Genomic DNA, 15,323 nt, shown 5'->3' on the forward strand with positions numbered 1-15,323 from the left:
CTATTGTTTTTATGAAAACATTGTAAATCTTTGATATAATCGTACTTAATTGATTGCACCAGTAGGGGGTACACAAATTTTGTCTGCTTATTTAATCATCTTTTTTAAAAACAAGTGCCAGTAAATTATACTTGCTAACAACAAGGGGAAGAAGGGATAATATTTATGACAGGATATACGGATGGTCGACACCTAGAAAGCACGTTACTGAGTGGGCTGCCTCCTCGCCTCCTTGTTCATCAGCATTTGCAGCCGGGTGACCACGGGCACAATCATCTGGAGGCCCAGGTGCTGCTCCAAGGTCTGGGCAATCTCTTCCTGGAGAGCCTGCTCCAAGGACTTGCTGATGTTCCGCTTCTCCACGATCTCCACCTGCGGCACCTGGATCGGATAGTTCGATGGACAGGTGAAGACCAACTGGAGGGCAGAGCCTCTCCGCCTCCCGGCTCCCACATTGGCTCCATCTTCGTAGTTTTGGGTGGATAGAGGAACCTTTAACTGTAGCCTTGGGCGACGGGACAACACCAAGTAAGCCAGGCCTAAGTAATGCATCGTCCGCACCTCATTTTCCTGCATATCGCAGAAAAACCGGGCAGTCCTTTCCGCATCCCAGTTATTTGATGGATCCCGTTTTACTACTCCTCCTCCGCCTCGCTCCCTGTGCGACATCCTTCGGTAATTTTGAATTTCGCCTATTTCTTTTGGAACTTCCTGCTTTTCCCTGGACTACTGCCGTTCTCCACCCGAAAATTATGTGAAATGTAATGCTAGGCCATCTCGTAAGCCGAGATTTGCATAGTCCCATCAGGCAATAACAGATGGATGGGATGGAACTGAGGGCTTTCATAAGATTTGAGATCTGTAGAGGTTGGGGAAGACCTCTGAGTCGGCATGCGCTGAAGCTTAAATACACTTTCAGGAAATAAAGTTGTAGATTGCATAAGGTTTAGGAATCTTCATTAAAAAAATATATTAAAGAAAAGAGGTAGATTTATCAGCTTAATGACTCTGAATTCACCTATTTGTGCTTAAGATACATACATTGTTTCCCCCTTTTCATTTAAATTTTTTCCCGGAATTGAAACTGATTCCCTTGTAAACCTACCCCTTCAAAAATAGAGCATCAACAACATCGCAAGTGAGTATGTACTGTACAGTACGTACCCTGAATATGCTCGCATTAATACTCTTGCCGCAAATTGAGTTTGTTCGTTTGGCTGATTTGATTAGCCTAGATTTGCTGGTCTCAGGGCTATGCAAATTAGTTTTGTGATTATCGCGAAAATTGGCAAACAGAGAGGGCGGCACACGACTGAACCTCCTCCCTTGGCAGCGGTGGGAAAACCACCACCCCCTTAATAGTTTTCAGAGCCAGACGTGCGTGCGGATTTTCTCCTGGCAAAGTTCGCCTTTGGCACTTGGGAAATCTTCCACGCATATGAGTAACATTTTTATTAGTCCTGTGAAAATTTGCATTTCAGAGCAGTTTCGGTCACGTGAGGAGGTTTGATTAGGCCACATGTGTCCGGGGTGGGGGTTTCCCTTTGATCTCACGGCCCAACGCCCTTGTGGCATAGTGGAACTTCCTAATGAGAGATGATGAACGGGTGACGCTTCCACCCCGCCGTCAATCAGGATTCAATAAGGCAGTCAGCCAGTCTCAATCTTCATTAGAGCCCTTCCCGGAGATGGATGTAAGACCCTACGCGTCGAACTCACTCAAACATGTTGCATTGCCCCTACAACGGAGCCGAGTGGCCTCGCTTTCCCACCCACTTTCCGCCCGCTTTTCCGAGAGTCCTGTCGGCTGAGCGGCGGTTGGCTGGCCACGATTTGCGGCTCCTAGCCGAGATGGCGCCGCCCCGGAACGTGACCAAACCGCATTCGGGGCGTGCACCCCGAATAATCGGGGAACGGAAGTCTGACTCTCAGACTCCTTTTCGATCCCCCTGCCCACGTGCCTTTTCAAAGACTTTTCCTCAATCTTGTATTGACTTTTCCGCACTGCCTGTTGGGATTTGAGAACCCCTAGCCAACATGATTGGCTGTGGGTTCCTTTGACTTCGCCTTTCGCCTGCTTTGTTTTTAAGAGTTTCCTGTCCTGTCGCTGTTGTGAAAAGTTTCTCAAGCACTTGTTTACGATTTCAAGTGAATTTCCCGGGGGGAATGGTCTATCATAATTTGGGCTGCATCGATTGCGATCTCCGGCGAAAAGTGTGAAAAGTTTTCCACTTTTCCACAACTCAACGGCAAATCTCAGCTGGCAAGTTCTTTGGTTATGCTAATGAGGCAAACTTTGGCCACTCCGATCGTTGGCATGTCTATAATTGAAAGTTCGGTCTGTTTTTGGTTGACTGGAGTTGCTGGTGCTCTGCGGATGCCACAAGGTCACTCGAGGGAGCCCCACCCAGGGGGAGACACACCCTGTGTTGAACAAGCAAATCATATTTGGAACCCCCGCCGACTGATAAGATAGTACCTCTCGCCGAAGGTTATAAGAGGCCCACGGAGCATCGGTGGCCGAGCACAGAGCTCAGAGCTATCTAGCACGGCATGAAGTACCCGACCCTGGTGATTCTGGGTCTCCTCTTGGCCTTGGCCCTCACTGGCGAGGCCAAGTCCAAGTCCAAGAAGCAGAAGAACAAGCTGAAGCAGCAGTCGCAAAAGCAGGCGAGCCTGCCCCTCGCCGAACCCTGCAAGCCGGCCATCTGCAAACTCCCCGACTGCCGCTGCTCCGACGCCATCCTGCCCAGATCCAAGTTCCAGGGCAAGGAGAGCGAGATTCCTCAGGTAACACACCACACACAATATTTCCATCAAAAATGTATCATGTCGAAAAAAACAGTTGATTAATCATATGTCTATCTATCTATCTATCTATATATCTATCTATCTATCTATTTATCTATCTATCTATATGTTTTCCAGTTCGTGACCATTACGTTCGATGACGCTGTAAACGCGGTAAACTACGCACAGTACGAGCTGCTCTTCCAAGGATTGACCAACCCGGATGGCTGTGAGGCGGCCGGAACATTCTTTTTGTCCCACGAGTACACCGACTACGTGAGGGTTAACGCCCTCTACAGGGCGGGTCACGAGATCGCCCTGCACTCGGTGACCCATGGCGATGGCACCGAGTACTGGCGGTCGGCTGATGTGGCCACCGTGGAGCGGGAGTTCGGAGCCCAGCTGAAAATGCTGGAGACCTTCGCCAAGGTGGATCCCAAGAAGATTCAGGGAATGCGCCTGCCCTTCCTCCAGATTTCAGGCAACAACACCTTCGAGGCGGCCCGGCGTCTGGGCTTGAGCTACGACAGCTCCTGGCCAACGCAGCAGTTCAAGGACCCGGCCATGTGGCCCTACACCCTGGACTACAAGTCCAAGCAGGACTGCCAGATAGGTCCCTGCCCCGAGGCCTCGATTCCCGGTTTCTGGGTCAACCCCATGGTAACGTGGACCGACACCGAGGGCTACAGTTGCTCCATGATCGACGCCTGCGTGTATCCGCCGGAGGACGACGTGGACGAGCTGTTCGACTGGATGCTGGAGAACTTCAACAGGCACTACGAGGGCAGCCGGGCACCCTTCGGGATGTACCTGCATGCTGCCTGGTTCTCGCGGGGTCGGAACTACTTTGGCGCCTTCAAAAAGTAAGTATCCTGAGGAAAACCTTCTATAAAGTAGTAAAACTACCATAAAATAGTAAAACTATTCGTCTGTCAAAATGACATATCTTCGGTTAGGTTAAATGGAAGACCACACACTTTTTGAAATATCACACCTTTCCCCTTCACTTTTCCCAGATTCATGAACCACCTGAACACCTACACGGATGTGTACTTCACCGGCATTTCGCGCATGCTGGAGTACGTGAGGAAGCCCGTGCTGGGCGCGCCGTTCAAGGACTGTCCCGCTCTGCCGGAGGCGGACTGCCGTGCGGTCCAGTGCCACGTCCAGAAGATGTCCACCGGCGAGGAGCGCTACATGACCGTGTGCGACAAGTGCCCGGCCGTCTATCCCTGGCTGGACAATCCTCTAGGGGAGCAGCTGTAGGACTACCAGCAGTTGGCTTATGAAGAGCGTACACCGAAAACAATTAAATGAAGATTGCAAAAAGATACTTGACTTTTATACAGGATTGATATGGGATGTGTCTGCCTTTTTTTTATTTTATATATATACAATTTATTTCTTTTTCTTTATGTTAAAGGAATTTCAAAATTGTATAAAACTTTTCCTATGCAATGTCGCGCATATCTCCGCTTTTTCCTTGTGTGCTTCATAATGAATCTGCCATGTTTTTGAGGGGCAACAGTGGACATTTCCCAGCTCTAAGCCAAATTTACATGCTCCGCACCACCGACAGCCGCTGATAAATGAGCCCAAATTATGTTTCTGGCCGTGAGACGCTTAATTAACTCATTCAGCGGAGCAGAGCCCCCGAGTGTAGTCATATTTCATGGCCTCGTCGTGAATTAATGCGCCAACTTCCGGAGCTAGCAGCCCGCAGTCCGGAGTCCTGAGAGCCCACCTCTCCACATGGAGTCCTGTTTTGGGGTCCTGTCAATGCAGCTGCTACCTGTAAATGACGTTCGACCGTCTGGCCAGCCATCGGTTGCATTTTTGTTAATGGACCCCTAACTAATGACAGCCCCGGGTTGCATATCAGTCAGAGATTGGGGACGGGGCTGGGGGTCTGGATCGGGAGACGGGAGACGGAGGAGGACCATCCACATTTTGCGGTTGCTGTCGCAAATTATGTATGCGGTTAGCCGAGCCACCTCGTCCCCGGGGTAAAGTTGGGCCCAAACGGAGGCGGGGGCTTTGACCACGCTGGACATGGAAACGACCGCAACATATTGGTTGATAGTTGACCAAGGAGCGGAGGGGAGGATTGGAGCAATCGAGGTCTTCCCTATTACCCCGAGCAAAATGTGCTGAAATGCTCGGATGGGGATTTCCCTTTATGAGGGAATTTTCTTGATGACTTAGCAGCCACTTAGCAATGTTTACCTGGCTCTAAGTTAGGGAGACGTTTTGGTAGAAACTATTCACAATTAAAGTACTTTTTTTTGACATTTCAAATACCTATTAAACGTATTTTCTGGTCTGTACTTCGGAGACATGTTGACTCTCACACTTTGCACCTTTAGAAGTTTCCATAAATTTATTTATTAATTAATTTGTTGAACAATATAGTGTTTACTTCCACTAGCAAAAATAATCCTGATGCATTCCTGATCTTGGGGCGCAGCTAGGCTCTCTTATGACAATGTTTGTTGGCCAGGACATACCCCGGGGGGCAGCCTCCCCCGACCTCCAGGATGTTGTACGGCTGCGCCACCACCGTTCCATTAGAGCTCCACGCGTCCTTCAAATTTATCTTGACCGTTTCATTGAGGCCAGTTGTGTCGGGACCACCGGGTTCGGGCACCACAATTTCGCTGTCCAGGGCCAAAGTTCCCAGGAGCAAAGCCAATATGCCGAAGAAGCCAAGAAGAGATGCCATTATGATTTCCAATGGTTCGTTGCCGCTGAACGGTTGAATTGAACTGAGTCGGAATCGCACTTTTCAGTGACCAAGTTAATTGTGAAAGTTGCCCAGTTCATATAAGGCCACTGGATTCGAGGGCTCTTAAGCACCCAGCGCCGATGGTGAAATTGGTTCGTTTTCGCTCGAAGGTTGCCGGCAAATCAGATCTGCTTTGATAGATTTCTATTTGCATTTCAGAGAAACCACACAGATAAACAAGAAGACAAACAATGCGGCAGACGAGAGACCTCGCTTTTATGAAAATGAAGGAAATGCTTGAGAAAATCGCAACAAAAGTGGGCAAATATTTGCTGATTACTTTCCGAAACTGCACTGATTAACAGCAGAAAAGCAAAGCCGCAGAACCATTGTCCTTTTGCCAGGACACTCCACTGCTCAGGGCTCGAGTGCCACCCTTCAATTAGAGACTTCCTCCCTGTTTAGCATAAATTTCGCATGGGTGGCAAGGCGGCTGTCATAAATAAATGACTCTACGAGCCTTTGGCCCGCGCCTCAGCTGTCTGTGACCCAAACAGGCATTATTTTAATGTACTTTTATGTAGTACACAGTGCAAAAAAGGTTCCAGTACTTAACCCTCGGCTGCCCCAGAACTCACAGCCAAATGACATTTTTATGTTTCAATTTTTGTTTGCTCTTCTTTTTACTTCGCGAAAATTATGCCAACCACCCAGGCCATTTGATGATGATTATGATGAGGATGATGTGGGTCGGTGGGTGGAAGGGACATGGGTGTATCGGGGGCCCTATGCGGTTTGCGGTGGTTGACAATAGAATTGTCAAAATTATTTGCTCAAATTGCCGACATTTATTAGGCAGGTTACGGCCCGGGCTCAGGTTACTTCGCAAAAAGTCACTCAGGGGATGAGATATGGTCCTTACATCGATGCCCAGGAAGCGCATCTGACTGGGGAACATTTGCTAATAGCTACCTCCAATCCAAGCATCCTTGAAGTTATGCCTTTATGAATGTTTAACTGACTAAAAAGGTACTATTTAAAAACAACATCTAAAACTGACAAAAAAGGTTATATTTAAAAAAAAACATCTAAAGTATGTTTAATATTATGTACTGGCAGTTTCGCGGCTTTAACGATATATCTCTAATTTAGTTTCCTCTCAGTATTAGGTATTGAAGTCAAGCCAAATTTAGGAAAGTCATCAACACATATAAAATCCAAATTCAGAGTTCCTCTTAAAGAGGCAAACATGCAGGTAGAATATAGACGGCCAAAGCGGCCCTAAGTATTACTTTTGAAAGATGGTCTGGCTCGAATAGCCTGCAAATATTCTCTAAGCAAGTACCTAATGCCCCAAAAATGTTTTTAAGTAGTCCTCAGAATAATTAAGTCTCTATTAATTTATATTAGGGATGTAAGGAAGCGTTTGCCAAATAAAAAATGCATGAAATAGTAAAGAGAACTCTTAAAACTAGTCACGACCAATAACCGGTTGTCATTATTGAAATTTCTAACTTCCTTAAAAATACTGCTATTTAGGTAGAATTCAAGCCAGGAGAAACTCAGTCTTCAGAGCGATTTGGAATAGTCACAACCTTGGTTCCTTTGACTTCGATTCAATATCAACAAAATCAATTCAACATGGAATTTTTTAAACATTCCTGGCCAATGCTCCTGGTTCTGATTGCCTGGCTGTGCTTGGCCTCGCAGGCACTTGGCTCGCAGCTTTTAGAAACAACTGCCAAATGCAAGGGTGACAAAATCCCAACAACAGCTAAGATGCGCTGCCGAAAACAGGTCTAAAGGTGTGTTTCAACCTAGAAGCAGGTTGCTGAGAAATAATAATTAAAAGTAATAATAACAATTTGATGCAACACTTTTTCCTTTACATTGTAATGCAATAAAAATTGTACACTCACTTCCTTGAATACTTTTTAGTAGTTTGTCTTTTTTTGCTGACTATAAAGTCTCTCAACTTTTATCCCAATAAGTGAACCACATTTTGTAAAGATACAAAATGTAAATAAATAAAAGAGCAAATTAATTAGATTACATTTTCTAATCTTTCTTAGGTGTCATATATTTGTTAATCTATTGCAATGGGAATCAATATAAATAAACCGTAAAATCTAGAAAAAACAAATTTAAAAAACCAAAGAGCGTAAGGAAAAATGTAAAATTAACTAAATTTAACACCCTACACGAACGCGTGGCCAATTAATTTGTGGAATTTATTTTTATAATATGCGCCGTGCTTTAGAATATCAGATGCGGCTACGGAAATAGCTATATAAGCGGAAACTGAGGCTCAGGAACTCAGTCTCTGGAGCAGTACGGGCGAGTGTGAATGTGTTTACGTTCCTGAGCTTGAAAGAACCAAATCCAATTTTACAATGCTGATCCACCGACTCTCCTGTCCGAAGGTGCTGATATTCATTGTCTGGATGTGCCTGGCGTTGGATTGGAAGACCGCCTCCGCAGCACGATGTCAGCCGGGATATACCTTCCAATTCGGTCACTGCCGCAAAAGTGTCTAGGCAAACCGCTGGGTAACTCGGTTTGAAAACATTCTTTGAAGGAACTTTGATAATAAAGAACACATTCATTTGAATACCCCACATGGACTAGTTAGTGGATAATAAGAGGCAATACTGAGGGAGTAGCTGGCGATTATTCTACCGATTCGCTGATTATAAATATTGTAATGTATATAATGCATAGTTTATAATAATGTAGACGGTTGCCCTTTGACTCTTATGACTCTTGAGGGTGCAAATTCATAACCTAAAGATTTTAAACCAGAAACTGAGAATAAAGAACATTACTTAGATTGCCCAAAGTTTGTACTGGAAAAATAGACTACTTCTTATTTTTTCGATTTTTAATATTATGGGAGATATTATTGTAGTCTCTTCAGTTGTAACACCTCGGATGTTGCCTTGAAAATGATTATTTTCTGGTTAGTTATATTTTAAAGTGAAATGCATAATACACAATAATGTAAGGGTTGCCCAAAGCTTTTGAACTAGAATCTAGGACTCAGGAACTCAGTACTGAGAGTCATTTAGAGATATGCAAATATGAAATAAAAGACTTGGTAGACAGTTGGACTTAGGGTTCTAGAGATCAAACCGAGACTAACCCAGCAGAGAAAGCATAGTCGTTTATTAATAAGACAAAATCCCTTGTTCTTGTGGGAGATCACACTCGAGTGCCCATTGAGAGGCACGCCCGACAACCTGTTGAAGCTCTCGGGTGTTGCCTTGGAAATCGATTATTCGCATTGGCGAGTGCAGTGGCTTGCAGCTACTCTACCGATTCGCTGATTACTCAGCTAATTATGTAAGCGGCTGCCATTTGGCTCCCGTGTAGGCCTTATCAGCGTGCAAACAACTGGCACTCACAACCAGCAGGTTGTAGAACTAACAAGCTAGTGCCTCTCGGGGCCCGGCTTCTGTCTCTCGAAGTGGATCCCGAACTGAATCAGATACTGGAACTGAAACTGAGCTGGGCCGGAAACCGAGACTCGAGAGACTCAGTCTCGAGTGCGATATTGGCGAGTGTGAACGTGTTTACTGGGGCTTCGACTGCCAACACTCGAAACCAACTCTACGATGGCAACTGCGCGGCGGCTTCCCTGGCAGAAGCCTCTTTATTTATTCATCTGGCTGTGCCTGGCTTTGGATCTAAGTCGAGCAGCTCGAGTGCCCAGCGATCAGTTCGTGTTTCCCTCGGAGTCGAAGGAAACTCCGCCCGTCCGGCTGGAGTCCAGACTCAGGGAAATCGAGCGGCAAATGGGGGAGGTCATCAGGGCCACGAATGTTACCCTCGTGATCCCCAAGGAGGGCAAGGAGGGCAGGAAGGGCACTTCCAGAACCGCTACTAGCGAAAACTCCACACACGAACCGGAAAACACACCCGCTGAAACCGGAAGGTCGATCCCAGAGGCGAGGGGGGTTGACTTGCCAACCCCTCAGGGAAGTAAAACCCTCCGTCCCTCCAGCGAATCCAAGATGGTCACCTTCGTCAAAGAATCAGAATCAAATGTAACCGCTCCTTGGGATCAAACCCAAGCCTCCATTGTTTCCGATCCCGACAGCGTGATTATTGGGCCAAGGATTGTCCTGGAAACCACGAAAATTTGTCCGAAGGGAACTGTGCTGACCGTTAATGACCACTGCCGCAAGATTGCCTAGCAAAGGGTTTAGTTCTTCAATAAGTATCTTAAAAGCAATGCTCTGAGGAATACTGAGATTTAAAAGCTAAGCATTGAAAAGCCTTAATCGTCAGTGCTGATGAGATTGGTAAGCCAGTAATTGCAAAGGCATTTCCAAAAAAGTGAAAATAAGTCGCCTAAACAATCTATTTGTATAGATACCAAAAATTATGTAAAAAAGCAAAAATAAATAAGTTCTAAAATCTGTATTATAACATACTTATAAACGTTCTACCATATGACTTGCACTCCTAGGACAAAAAGATTTGTCGGAAGGTACGTAAAAGGTAAGAGGAAGCGTTTTTAACCGCACAAAATGAATGTAATCTTAATTATGATCCCTAGCTCATACAGACTAGCACATTCTTGAGGCTCTTGCGTAGCGCAAGTTCGTTTTAGCTAGGTGCCATGCCCACTCTGACGCCTACATATGTCCATAAAGCTAAAAACCTGTTTTAAAAATCGTTTAAATCCGATGACTAACAAAAAAGATATTAGCAAACAAAACGTCCAATCTGGAAAATAGCCAATTTGTTGCATGCACATCTCTGTCTCCCTCGCACTACCTCTTACGGAGAAGCGTGTACCTAATAGTCGAGACCGTAGACTAAAATGTTTTTGAATTTGTATTTAGTGAAACTTTTCTATTCTTTTAAACTTTTTTAGTATCATTTTTCAATTGTACAGTTAAATTTTTGCCAGTGTAGCCTAGTATATGTATACGGAAAAAGCTTGCTGCTCTTCTTCTGCTTTGTTTACGTTTGGATTTCATGGGAGAGCCCCTGGGTTTCTCTCCCACTCGTGTGCCCCATCAATCCTCTCCGATCTTTTATCTGGTTTTCGGTGGGAACGGGTGAGGGAATGGCAATGTGAATGGAAAGATGATCGCCAGCCAGCCGCCTCCGCGCTCAGTCTTTCGAGCTTCTTCATAGCAAACAAGCGCGCATCTCCCAGATAATGTGGCTTCGTGTTAACCCATTGGTGCTGTGCTTCCTGCCGGTAATTTTCCTCCTCATCGAGGGAAGATCCAGGCAGTCCAGCGATGATCGCATTGTGTTCCCCAAGGACGACGAAGAAGATACACACCCACCGAAGTTCGCCTACCCCTGGTCTAAGCCGACGACAACGAGCACAGAGGAACCTTTGACCACAGCGACCGCCCTTCTGGAAACCACAAACACCACAGCAAAGATCTCCAGTAGATCGGAGGAGGAGCTGGTCAACGGAACCACCACTGAGATTCCCACTATAGACAATCGGATATTGCTGGAGACATCCCCAAAATGTCAGCCCGGCTTCGAGCTGCATGCAAAACGATGCCGAAGGCCGGCTTAGTCTTAGTCGTTAGGGTCGCTGTTAGTCAATAAAGTGATATCTGAATAGAACTAATGGTTGATTAATGGTCAAGTGTTTTTTGGTGATCACTCACCTGATTTGGTGTAGATCCCCCCTAGAAAACTAACATCACAATGGTGGGAGCAACTCTCTGGGGAAACTTTACGCCATGTAAAACAAAGTAATTATAGTTTGGCGCCCGCACGGTGAGTCAGTATGTATACAACCATATAACGCAGTCGAGTTCCCGGTGCATTGAGCTGGGACTGTTCTCTTGGGGCACTGAAACATGAGGCCTTATCTGATGTCACGAACCTGTCTTATCAGCGGCTCAAAGTATATACTCATCCCGGCTAGATCGTCTTTTGCGTCGAGCGTGCGCATCAGTCTCTTTCGAATATTCGACACTGCTGGTGGATCGATTCTGCGTCGAAAATGCTTCCCCGACTCTTATCGTTGAGTTTGGCCCTGTCACTGATCTTTATGGTCAGTGGACAATGGAACGAGTTCCAGAATCCTTACTATGTGCAGAATGGCAGACACGGCAACCCGTGAGTATACAGTGAAAAGTTTTCTTATATGGATATTTCTATACATGTACTATATCTTGGTCATTACTGCAGTGTAATTACATATTATTATACGTCGTAAAATAGGCATATTTTTTTTGTTAAATCAACAAGATTTATAGGTGATAACAAAAAGTTACCTCAAATATAGAAATGAATTGAGTGAATTTATTGCTAAAGCTTTCCGTCAAAAAAAACAAATGACCTACAAGTGTTAGTGTCTAGTATTTCTTGTTTTGTGAATAACTTTCAAACATTATTCTACTGTGCAGGCACCATCACCGCCACCATGGTCATGGTCACCACGGATATGATTCAGGCTTTTCAGGTCCACCACCCTTCGCCCACGGTCGCCTCCCACCACCTCCTGCGTACTACCCAGATAATCAGCCATCGCCTTATTACCCATCTGGTGGCCCAGGGCGAGGATTCCAGCCTGGCGGTCAGTTCGGAGGACAACCTGGTTTCAACAGGGGACAACCGGGATTCCAGCAACCCGGTGGAGAATACCCCAGCGGACAGGGGCAGCCTGGCTTCCAGCAACCAGGAGCAGAACCTACCAGATGGCAGCCAACGGGAAAGCCCCCAGGTTCTCAACAACCCGACAGCGATGAGGAGGAGCCAACCTATCACGGCGGATTCCAACAACCAGGCGGAGGAAACACTCTACAGCCCAGACCAGGCCAAAACACTGGAGGATTCCAACAGCCAGGTGGCAGGGGAAATACTATACAGCCCAGACCTGGACAAAACGCTGGAGGATTCCAACAGCCAGGCCAGAGCTCTGGAGGATTCCAACAGCCAGGTCAGAGCACTGGAGGATTCCAACAGCCAGGGCAGAGCACTGGAGGATTCCAACAGCCAGGTGGCAGGGGAAATACTATACAGCCCAGACCAGGGCAAAACGCTGGTGGCTTCCAACAGCCAAGCGTTAACAATCCCATTCAACCACGTCCAGGCAGCCAAGAGGAGGACTTCTCTGGGTTCAACTTCCAGTCACCCAAAACTCTGCAACCACGACCTGGTCAGGGTCAGGAGATCGGAAGCTCTGGCGCTGGCAGTACCATCCAACCAGTTCCTGGCCAGCAGCAGCCCTCTGTGATCCAACCGATTCCCGGTCAGCAGCAGCCCTCTGTGATCCAACCCATTCCTGGCCAAGATTCATCTGCTGACACCGTGGGCAACAACATCAAGGACCTCTTCAGCACCCAGGACTTTCTGTCCCCCAAACTGAGCCAAGCCCCGGGAGCCAACAGGGATCCCAAGTCGGATGCTGTGGAAGTGAATCCGGAGGCGGTGAATGAGCGAAGCCTATTCGACCTGGATCCCAAGTGCTCGGCGGGAACCAAACTGATGGCAGGACGGTGCCGGAAGGAGGCCTAGTAAGCTACTGGAAAATTCAAACCTGAAAGATACTGATGTTGCCAACATATAGATTTCAAAATTTCATTTCTTCAATAAATGTCTCCTTATGAGTTATCAAAAGAACGTTCTTTTTGGGACAGCGCCTGTGATCTTTATATAACTGATAAGGTTGTTTATGCAAGATTGGTTGCACGAGTTTCCCAGAGACTACCGATGAATGTTGTTTGGGGAAATAAAATGAGTGCGGGAAGAAATGAGTGCGCTTTAGCAACAAAAGTGAGTCAGGGGATTACGCAATCCTGTGTAGCCGATTTTCAGCATCGCAATTTGGTTTAATCATTAAAAAATGTAGCAAGTAAATGACAAACTACGACCACCATTCAGTAAAGGTATCGGTTGTTGAGTTATGCGGTTTTTTAAGGAATGAATTATGCGCCAGCCGCATCTCGAAAAAATGTAAATACAGTGGAGCACACACTGTAATTAGTTGCATTGACCAATCAAACCGATGGGCAATTCATAACTAGGGAAATTCCTATTCAAAGGCTTGACTTTGGGGGCCTGTGCAAACATTAGTTTCAGATCGAAAGTCGGGGAGGGAACATCGCCTGGAAGATGGAACTCAACCTGAGGGCACTCGTATGTATTCTCTCCTTGACGATAATATTCATCCTGCTGGAAGTGGAGAAGCAGTGCCCATCCGGTCTCAAATTGTTCGTTAATCGATGCCGGAAACCAGCGTAGCCATCATTCCTGCAGGTAAACATTGAGGGTTCATTTTTAACCTGCAGCTTATGGATATTCTTGGCTTAACACATACTATTTCTTTACTTTGCAGTCGAGGAAAATGCCCTTGGAGCTACCAAATTACAACACAACGTTTTTTAGTTTGTAGAAAACTTTCAAAGTCAAAATTAAAGCCAACATAAATTCAAGAGTACCACATAATTTTGAATAATTTATTTGTTCACGTATGTATTATGCTTCGGTATCAATAATAAACACGGCTTTTGGCACGTTCCCGTCTGGCGTTCGTGGGTCATTATCGCCGCTTTGTAGGGTTCATTTATTGACCGATTACTTAATCCCCTGGAATTCCCCGGCGGCGTTATCTGCCTAGACCTCCTTGCGACACGTGTTGTGGGGACCCACGCGAATGTAGCCCTTGGGGCACAGCGAGGGATCGATGTTGAAGATGCTCTGCACCAGGATGGCCGAGTTGTCCACGCCCGGCAAGTCGGGCTGGGTGATGGGCACGGCGCCGGGCTGGTTCTTCGGGACGTTGGGCAGGGCCACCGTCCACTGCCAGCTCAGCATCAGCAGGCCGGCGATCAGTAGAAATCTCGATAGGAAATCCATGGGTTTCTCCAGGTGTCTCGACTTGTAACCTCGCGATTGGGAACTGCGCTACTGGCTCGAGCCGAGCTTGGCGTTTGCTGGATTGATTTCTCTGTCCGAAGCAAGCTAAGCTTTTATCTGGGGGCTTTTGGGGGCTTAGAGAGCCAAAGCTGCGCTCTCTGATCGCTATAATATATTTGCGAATTGACCAAGTTTACTGGGCTGACCAGCAAATATTGGTTAACCATCAGCACATTAAAAACACATCAGGAAGCAACGCTTTCTTAAAGGCAGCCCATTAAAAGATATAATCACTTTCGAACCTGCATGGTTTCCTGTTTTACTCTTTAAGTGCTAGCACTGTTTATAACCTTTTCGTACTGAATTTATTATAAACAATCATTAACTGGTAAAAGCTTTGCACAGCAAGCTTGGAAGCGACTTATCAAAACAAAAAAACAAACAAAGTAAACATGTTTAGCTTAATAATTTTGCATTGCCCTTTTATTGGTGTCTACAAATAATTACCTTAAGCTGAATCAGTCTACCATGGCTTGTATTTAGGAAGTATTGATTATCCCCCCGTTATGTCACTTTTCCGCAAACGCCGCTCGTAGTTTTTCTTGGTGGGCACTCGCAGCCGCCTCCTTGGACTCCGCACCCTGGTTCACCGCCTTCCAACCCAGCCAGCCGACCGTGTGGAGCACCAGGACAGCGATGCCAATCCGAACAGCCGGTCCGTACTTGAAGGAGGATCCCCGGACACCGCTCTTAGAAGCATCCATGCTAAAAACTATGTCTAACTGGAGGCGAGCAGAAAACCGACTGATTGCACGTGAATAAGTGAGGGAGAGGAAAGCTCCCGAAAGCTTTTCTATATATTCAGGGCTGCGGGCCTTACGATCGATGGAATCAGTTCCGATTTAATATTTAGTGAGTTTTACGGTGGTCCACATTAATAATGTGGACATAGAGCAAGCGACTA

At 46.3% G+C, this 15,323-nt stretch overlaps 8 protein-coding genes across 9 annotated transcripts; 4 read left to right on the forward strand and 4 right to left on the reverse strand.

Annotated features, from left to right (window-relative positions):
* Nucleotides 1–62: 62 nt before the first annotated feature.
* Nucleotides 63–765, reverse strand: LOC108022367 (uncharacterized). Its single transcript, XM_017091247.3, has one exon. It carries the CDS (start codon nt 667–669, stop codon nt 205–207), a length of 465 nt encoding a protein of 154 aa, XP_016946736.1. The 5' UTR covers nt 670–765; the 3' UTR covers nt 63–204.
* A 1,472-nt stretch (nt 766–2,237) lies between these two features.
* LOC108022255 (chitin deacetylase 8) lies at nt 2,238–4,115 on the forward strand. Its single transcript, XM_017091114.3, has 3 exons — nt 2,238–2,790; nt 2,929–3,653; nt 3,807–4,115. The coding sequence occupies exons 1-3, from the start codon at nt 2,554–2,556 to the stop codon at nt 4,054–4,056; spliced, it is 1,212 nt and encodes a 403-aa protein (XP_016946603.1). The 5' UTR covers nt 2,238–2,553; the 3' UTR covers nt 4,057–4,115.
* A 1,142-nt stretch (nt 4,116–5,257) lies between these two features.
* On the reverse strand, nt 5,258–5,728 carry LOC122818195 (uncharacterized). The gene has a single exon (XM_044092290.2). It carries the CDS (start codon nt 5,510–5,512, stop codon nt 5,258–5,260), a length of 255 nt encoding a protein of 84 aa, XP_043948225.1. The 5' UTR covers nt 5,513–5,728.
* A 3,197-nt stretch (nt 5,729–8,925) lies between these two features.
* LOC108022206 (uncharacterized) lies at nt 8,926–9,950 on the forward strand. Its single transcript, XM_017091060.3, has one exon. The coding sequence runs from the start codon at nt 9,130–9,132 to the stop codon at nt 9,709–9,711; it is 582 nt and encodes a 193-aa protein (XP_016946549.1). The 5' UTR covers nt 8,926–9,129; the 3' UTR covers nt 9,712–9,950.
* Nucleotides 9,951–10,655: 705 nt separating this feature from the next.
* On the forward strand, nt 10,656–11,116 carry LOC108022342 (uncharacterized). Its single transcript, XM_017091205.3, has one exon. The coding sequence runs from the start codon at nt 10,689–10,691 to the stop codon at nt 11,064–11,066; it is 378 nt and encodes a 125-aa protein (XP_016946694.1). The 5' UTR covers nt 10,656–10,688; the 3' UTR covers nt 11,067–11,116.
* A 319-nt stretch (nt 11,117–11,435) lies between these two features.
* On the forward strand, nt 11,436–13,123 carry LOC108023118 (uncharacterized). 2 transcript variants are annotated; one of them, XM_050888107.1, is made up of 3 exons: nt 11,436–11,617; nt 11,908–12,440; nt 12,471–13,123. In XM_050888107.1, exons 1-3 carry the CDS (start codon nt 11,502–11,504, stop codon nt 13,016–13,018), a joined length of 1,197 nt encoding a protein of 398 aa, XP_050744064.1. In that variant the 5' UTR covers nt 11,436–11,501; the 3' UTR covers nt 13,019–13,123. The 2 variants fall into 2 exon arrangements, with proteins under 2 accessions (XP_050744064.1, XP_016947873.3); XM_017092384.3 differs by having other exon boundaries at nt 11,437–11,617; nt 11,908–13,123.
* Nucleotides 13,124–13,930: 807 nt separating this feature from the next.
* On the reverse strand, nt 13,931–14,447 carry LOC108022301 (uncharacterized). Its single transcript, XM_017091161.3, has one exon. It carries the CDS (start codon nt 14,357–14,359, stop codon nt 14,117–14,119), a length of 243 nt encoding a protein of 80 aa, XP_016946650.1. The 5' UTR covers nt 14,360–14,447; the 3' UTR covers nt 13,931–14,116.
* Nucleotides 14,448–14,649: 202 nt separating this feature from the next.
* On the reverse strand, nt 14,650–15,185 carry LOC108022383 (uncharacterized). Its single transcript, XM_017091265.3, has one exon. It carries the CDS (start codon nt 15,121–15,123, stop codon nt 14,929–14,931), a length of 195 nt encoding a protein of 64 aa, XP_016946754.1. The 5' UTR covers nt 15,124–15,185; the 3' UTR covers nt 14,650–14,928.
* Nucleotides 15,186–15,323: the final 138 nt, after the last annotated feature.

The sequence above is a fragment of the Drosophila biarmipes genome, chromosome 2R, assembly GCF_025231255.1.
Source record: "Drosophila biarmipes strain raj3 chromosome 2R, RU_DBia_V1.1, whole genome shotgun sequence".
Lineage (NCBI taxonomy): Eukaryota > Metazoa > Arthropoda > Insecta > Diptera > Drosophilidae > Drosophila > Drosophila biarmipes.

Excerpts from the sequence above, each read along its gene's own strand:
- LOC108022255 (XM_017091114.3), top strand. The coding sequence starts at position 2,554 with ATGAAGTACCCGACCCTGGTGATTCTGGGTCTCCTCTTGGCCTTGGCC. Across the intron at positions 2,791-2,928 it reads AGGAGAGCGAGATTCCTCAG|TTCGTGACCATTACGTTCGA; the intron begins GTAACACACCAC and ends TATGTTTTCCAG. Across the intron at positions 3,654-3,806 it reads TACTTTGGCGCCTTCAAAAA|ATTCATGAACCACCTGAACA; the intron begins GTAAGTATCCTG and ends CACTTTTCCCAG.
- LOC108022301 (XM_017091161.3), bottom strand. The coding sequence starts at position 14,359 with ATGGATTTCCTATCGAGATTTCTACTGATCGCCGGCCTGCTGATGCTG.
- LOC122818195 (XM_044092290.2), bottom strand. The coding sequence starts at position 5,512 with ATGGCATCTCTTCTTGGCTTCTTCGGCATATTGGCTTTGCTCCTGGGA.
- LOC108023118 (XM_017092384.3), top strand. The coding sequence starts at position 11,502 with ATGCTTCCCCGACTCTTATCGTTGAGTTTGGCCCTGTCACTGATCTTT. Across the intron at positions 11,618-11,907 it reads AATGGCAGACACGGCAACCC|GCACCATCACCGCCACCATG; the intron begins GTGAGTATACAG and ends TCTACTGTGCAG.
- LOC108022383 (XM_017091265.3), bottom strand. The coding sequence starts at position 15,123 with ATGGATGCTTCTAAGAGCGGTGTCCGGGGATCCTCCTTCAAGTACGGA.
- LOC108022206 (XM_017091060.3), top strand. The coding sequence starts at position 9,130 with ATGGCAACTGCGCGGCGGCTTCCCTGGCAGAAGCCTCTTTATTTATTC.
- LOC108022342 (XM_017091205.3), top strand. The coding sequence starts at position 10,689 with ATGTGGCTTCGTGTTAACCCATTGGTGCTGTGCTTCCTGCCGGTAATT.
- LOC108022367 (XM_017091247.3), bottom strand. The coding sequence starts at position 669 with ATGTCGCACAGGGAGCGAGGCGGAGGAGGAGTAGTAAAACGGGATCCA.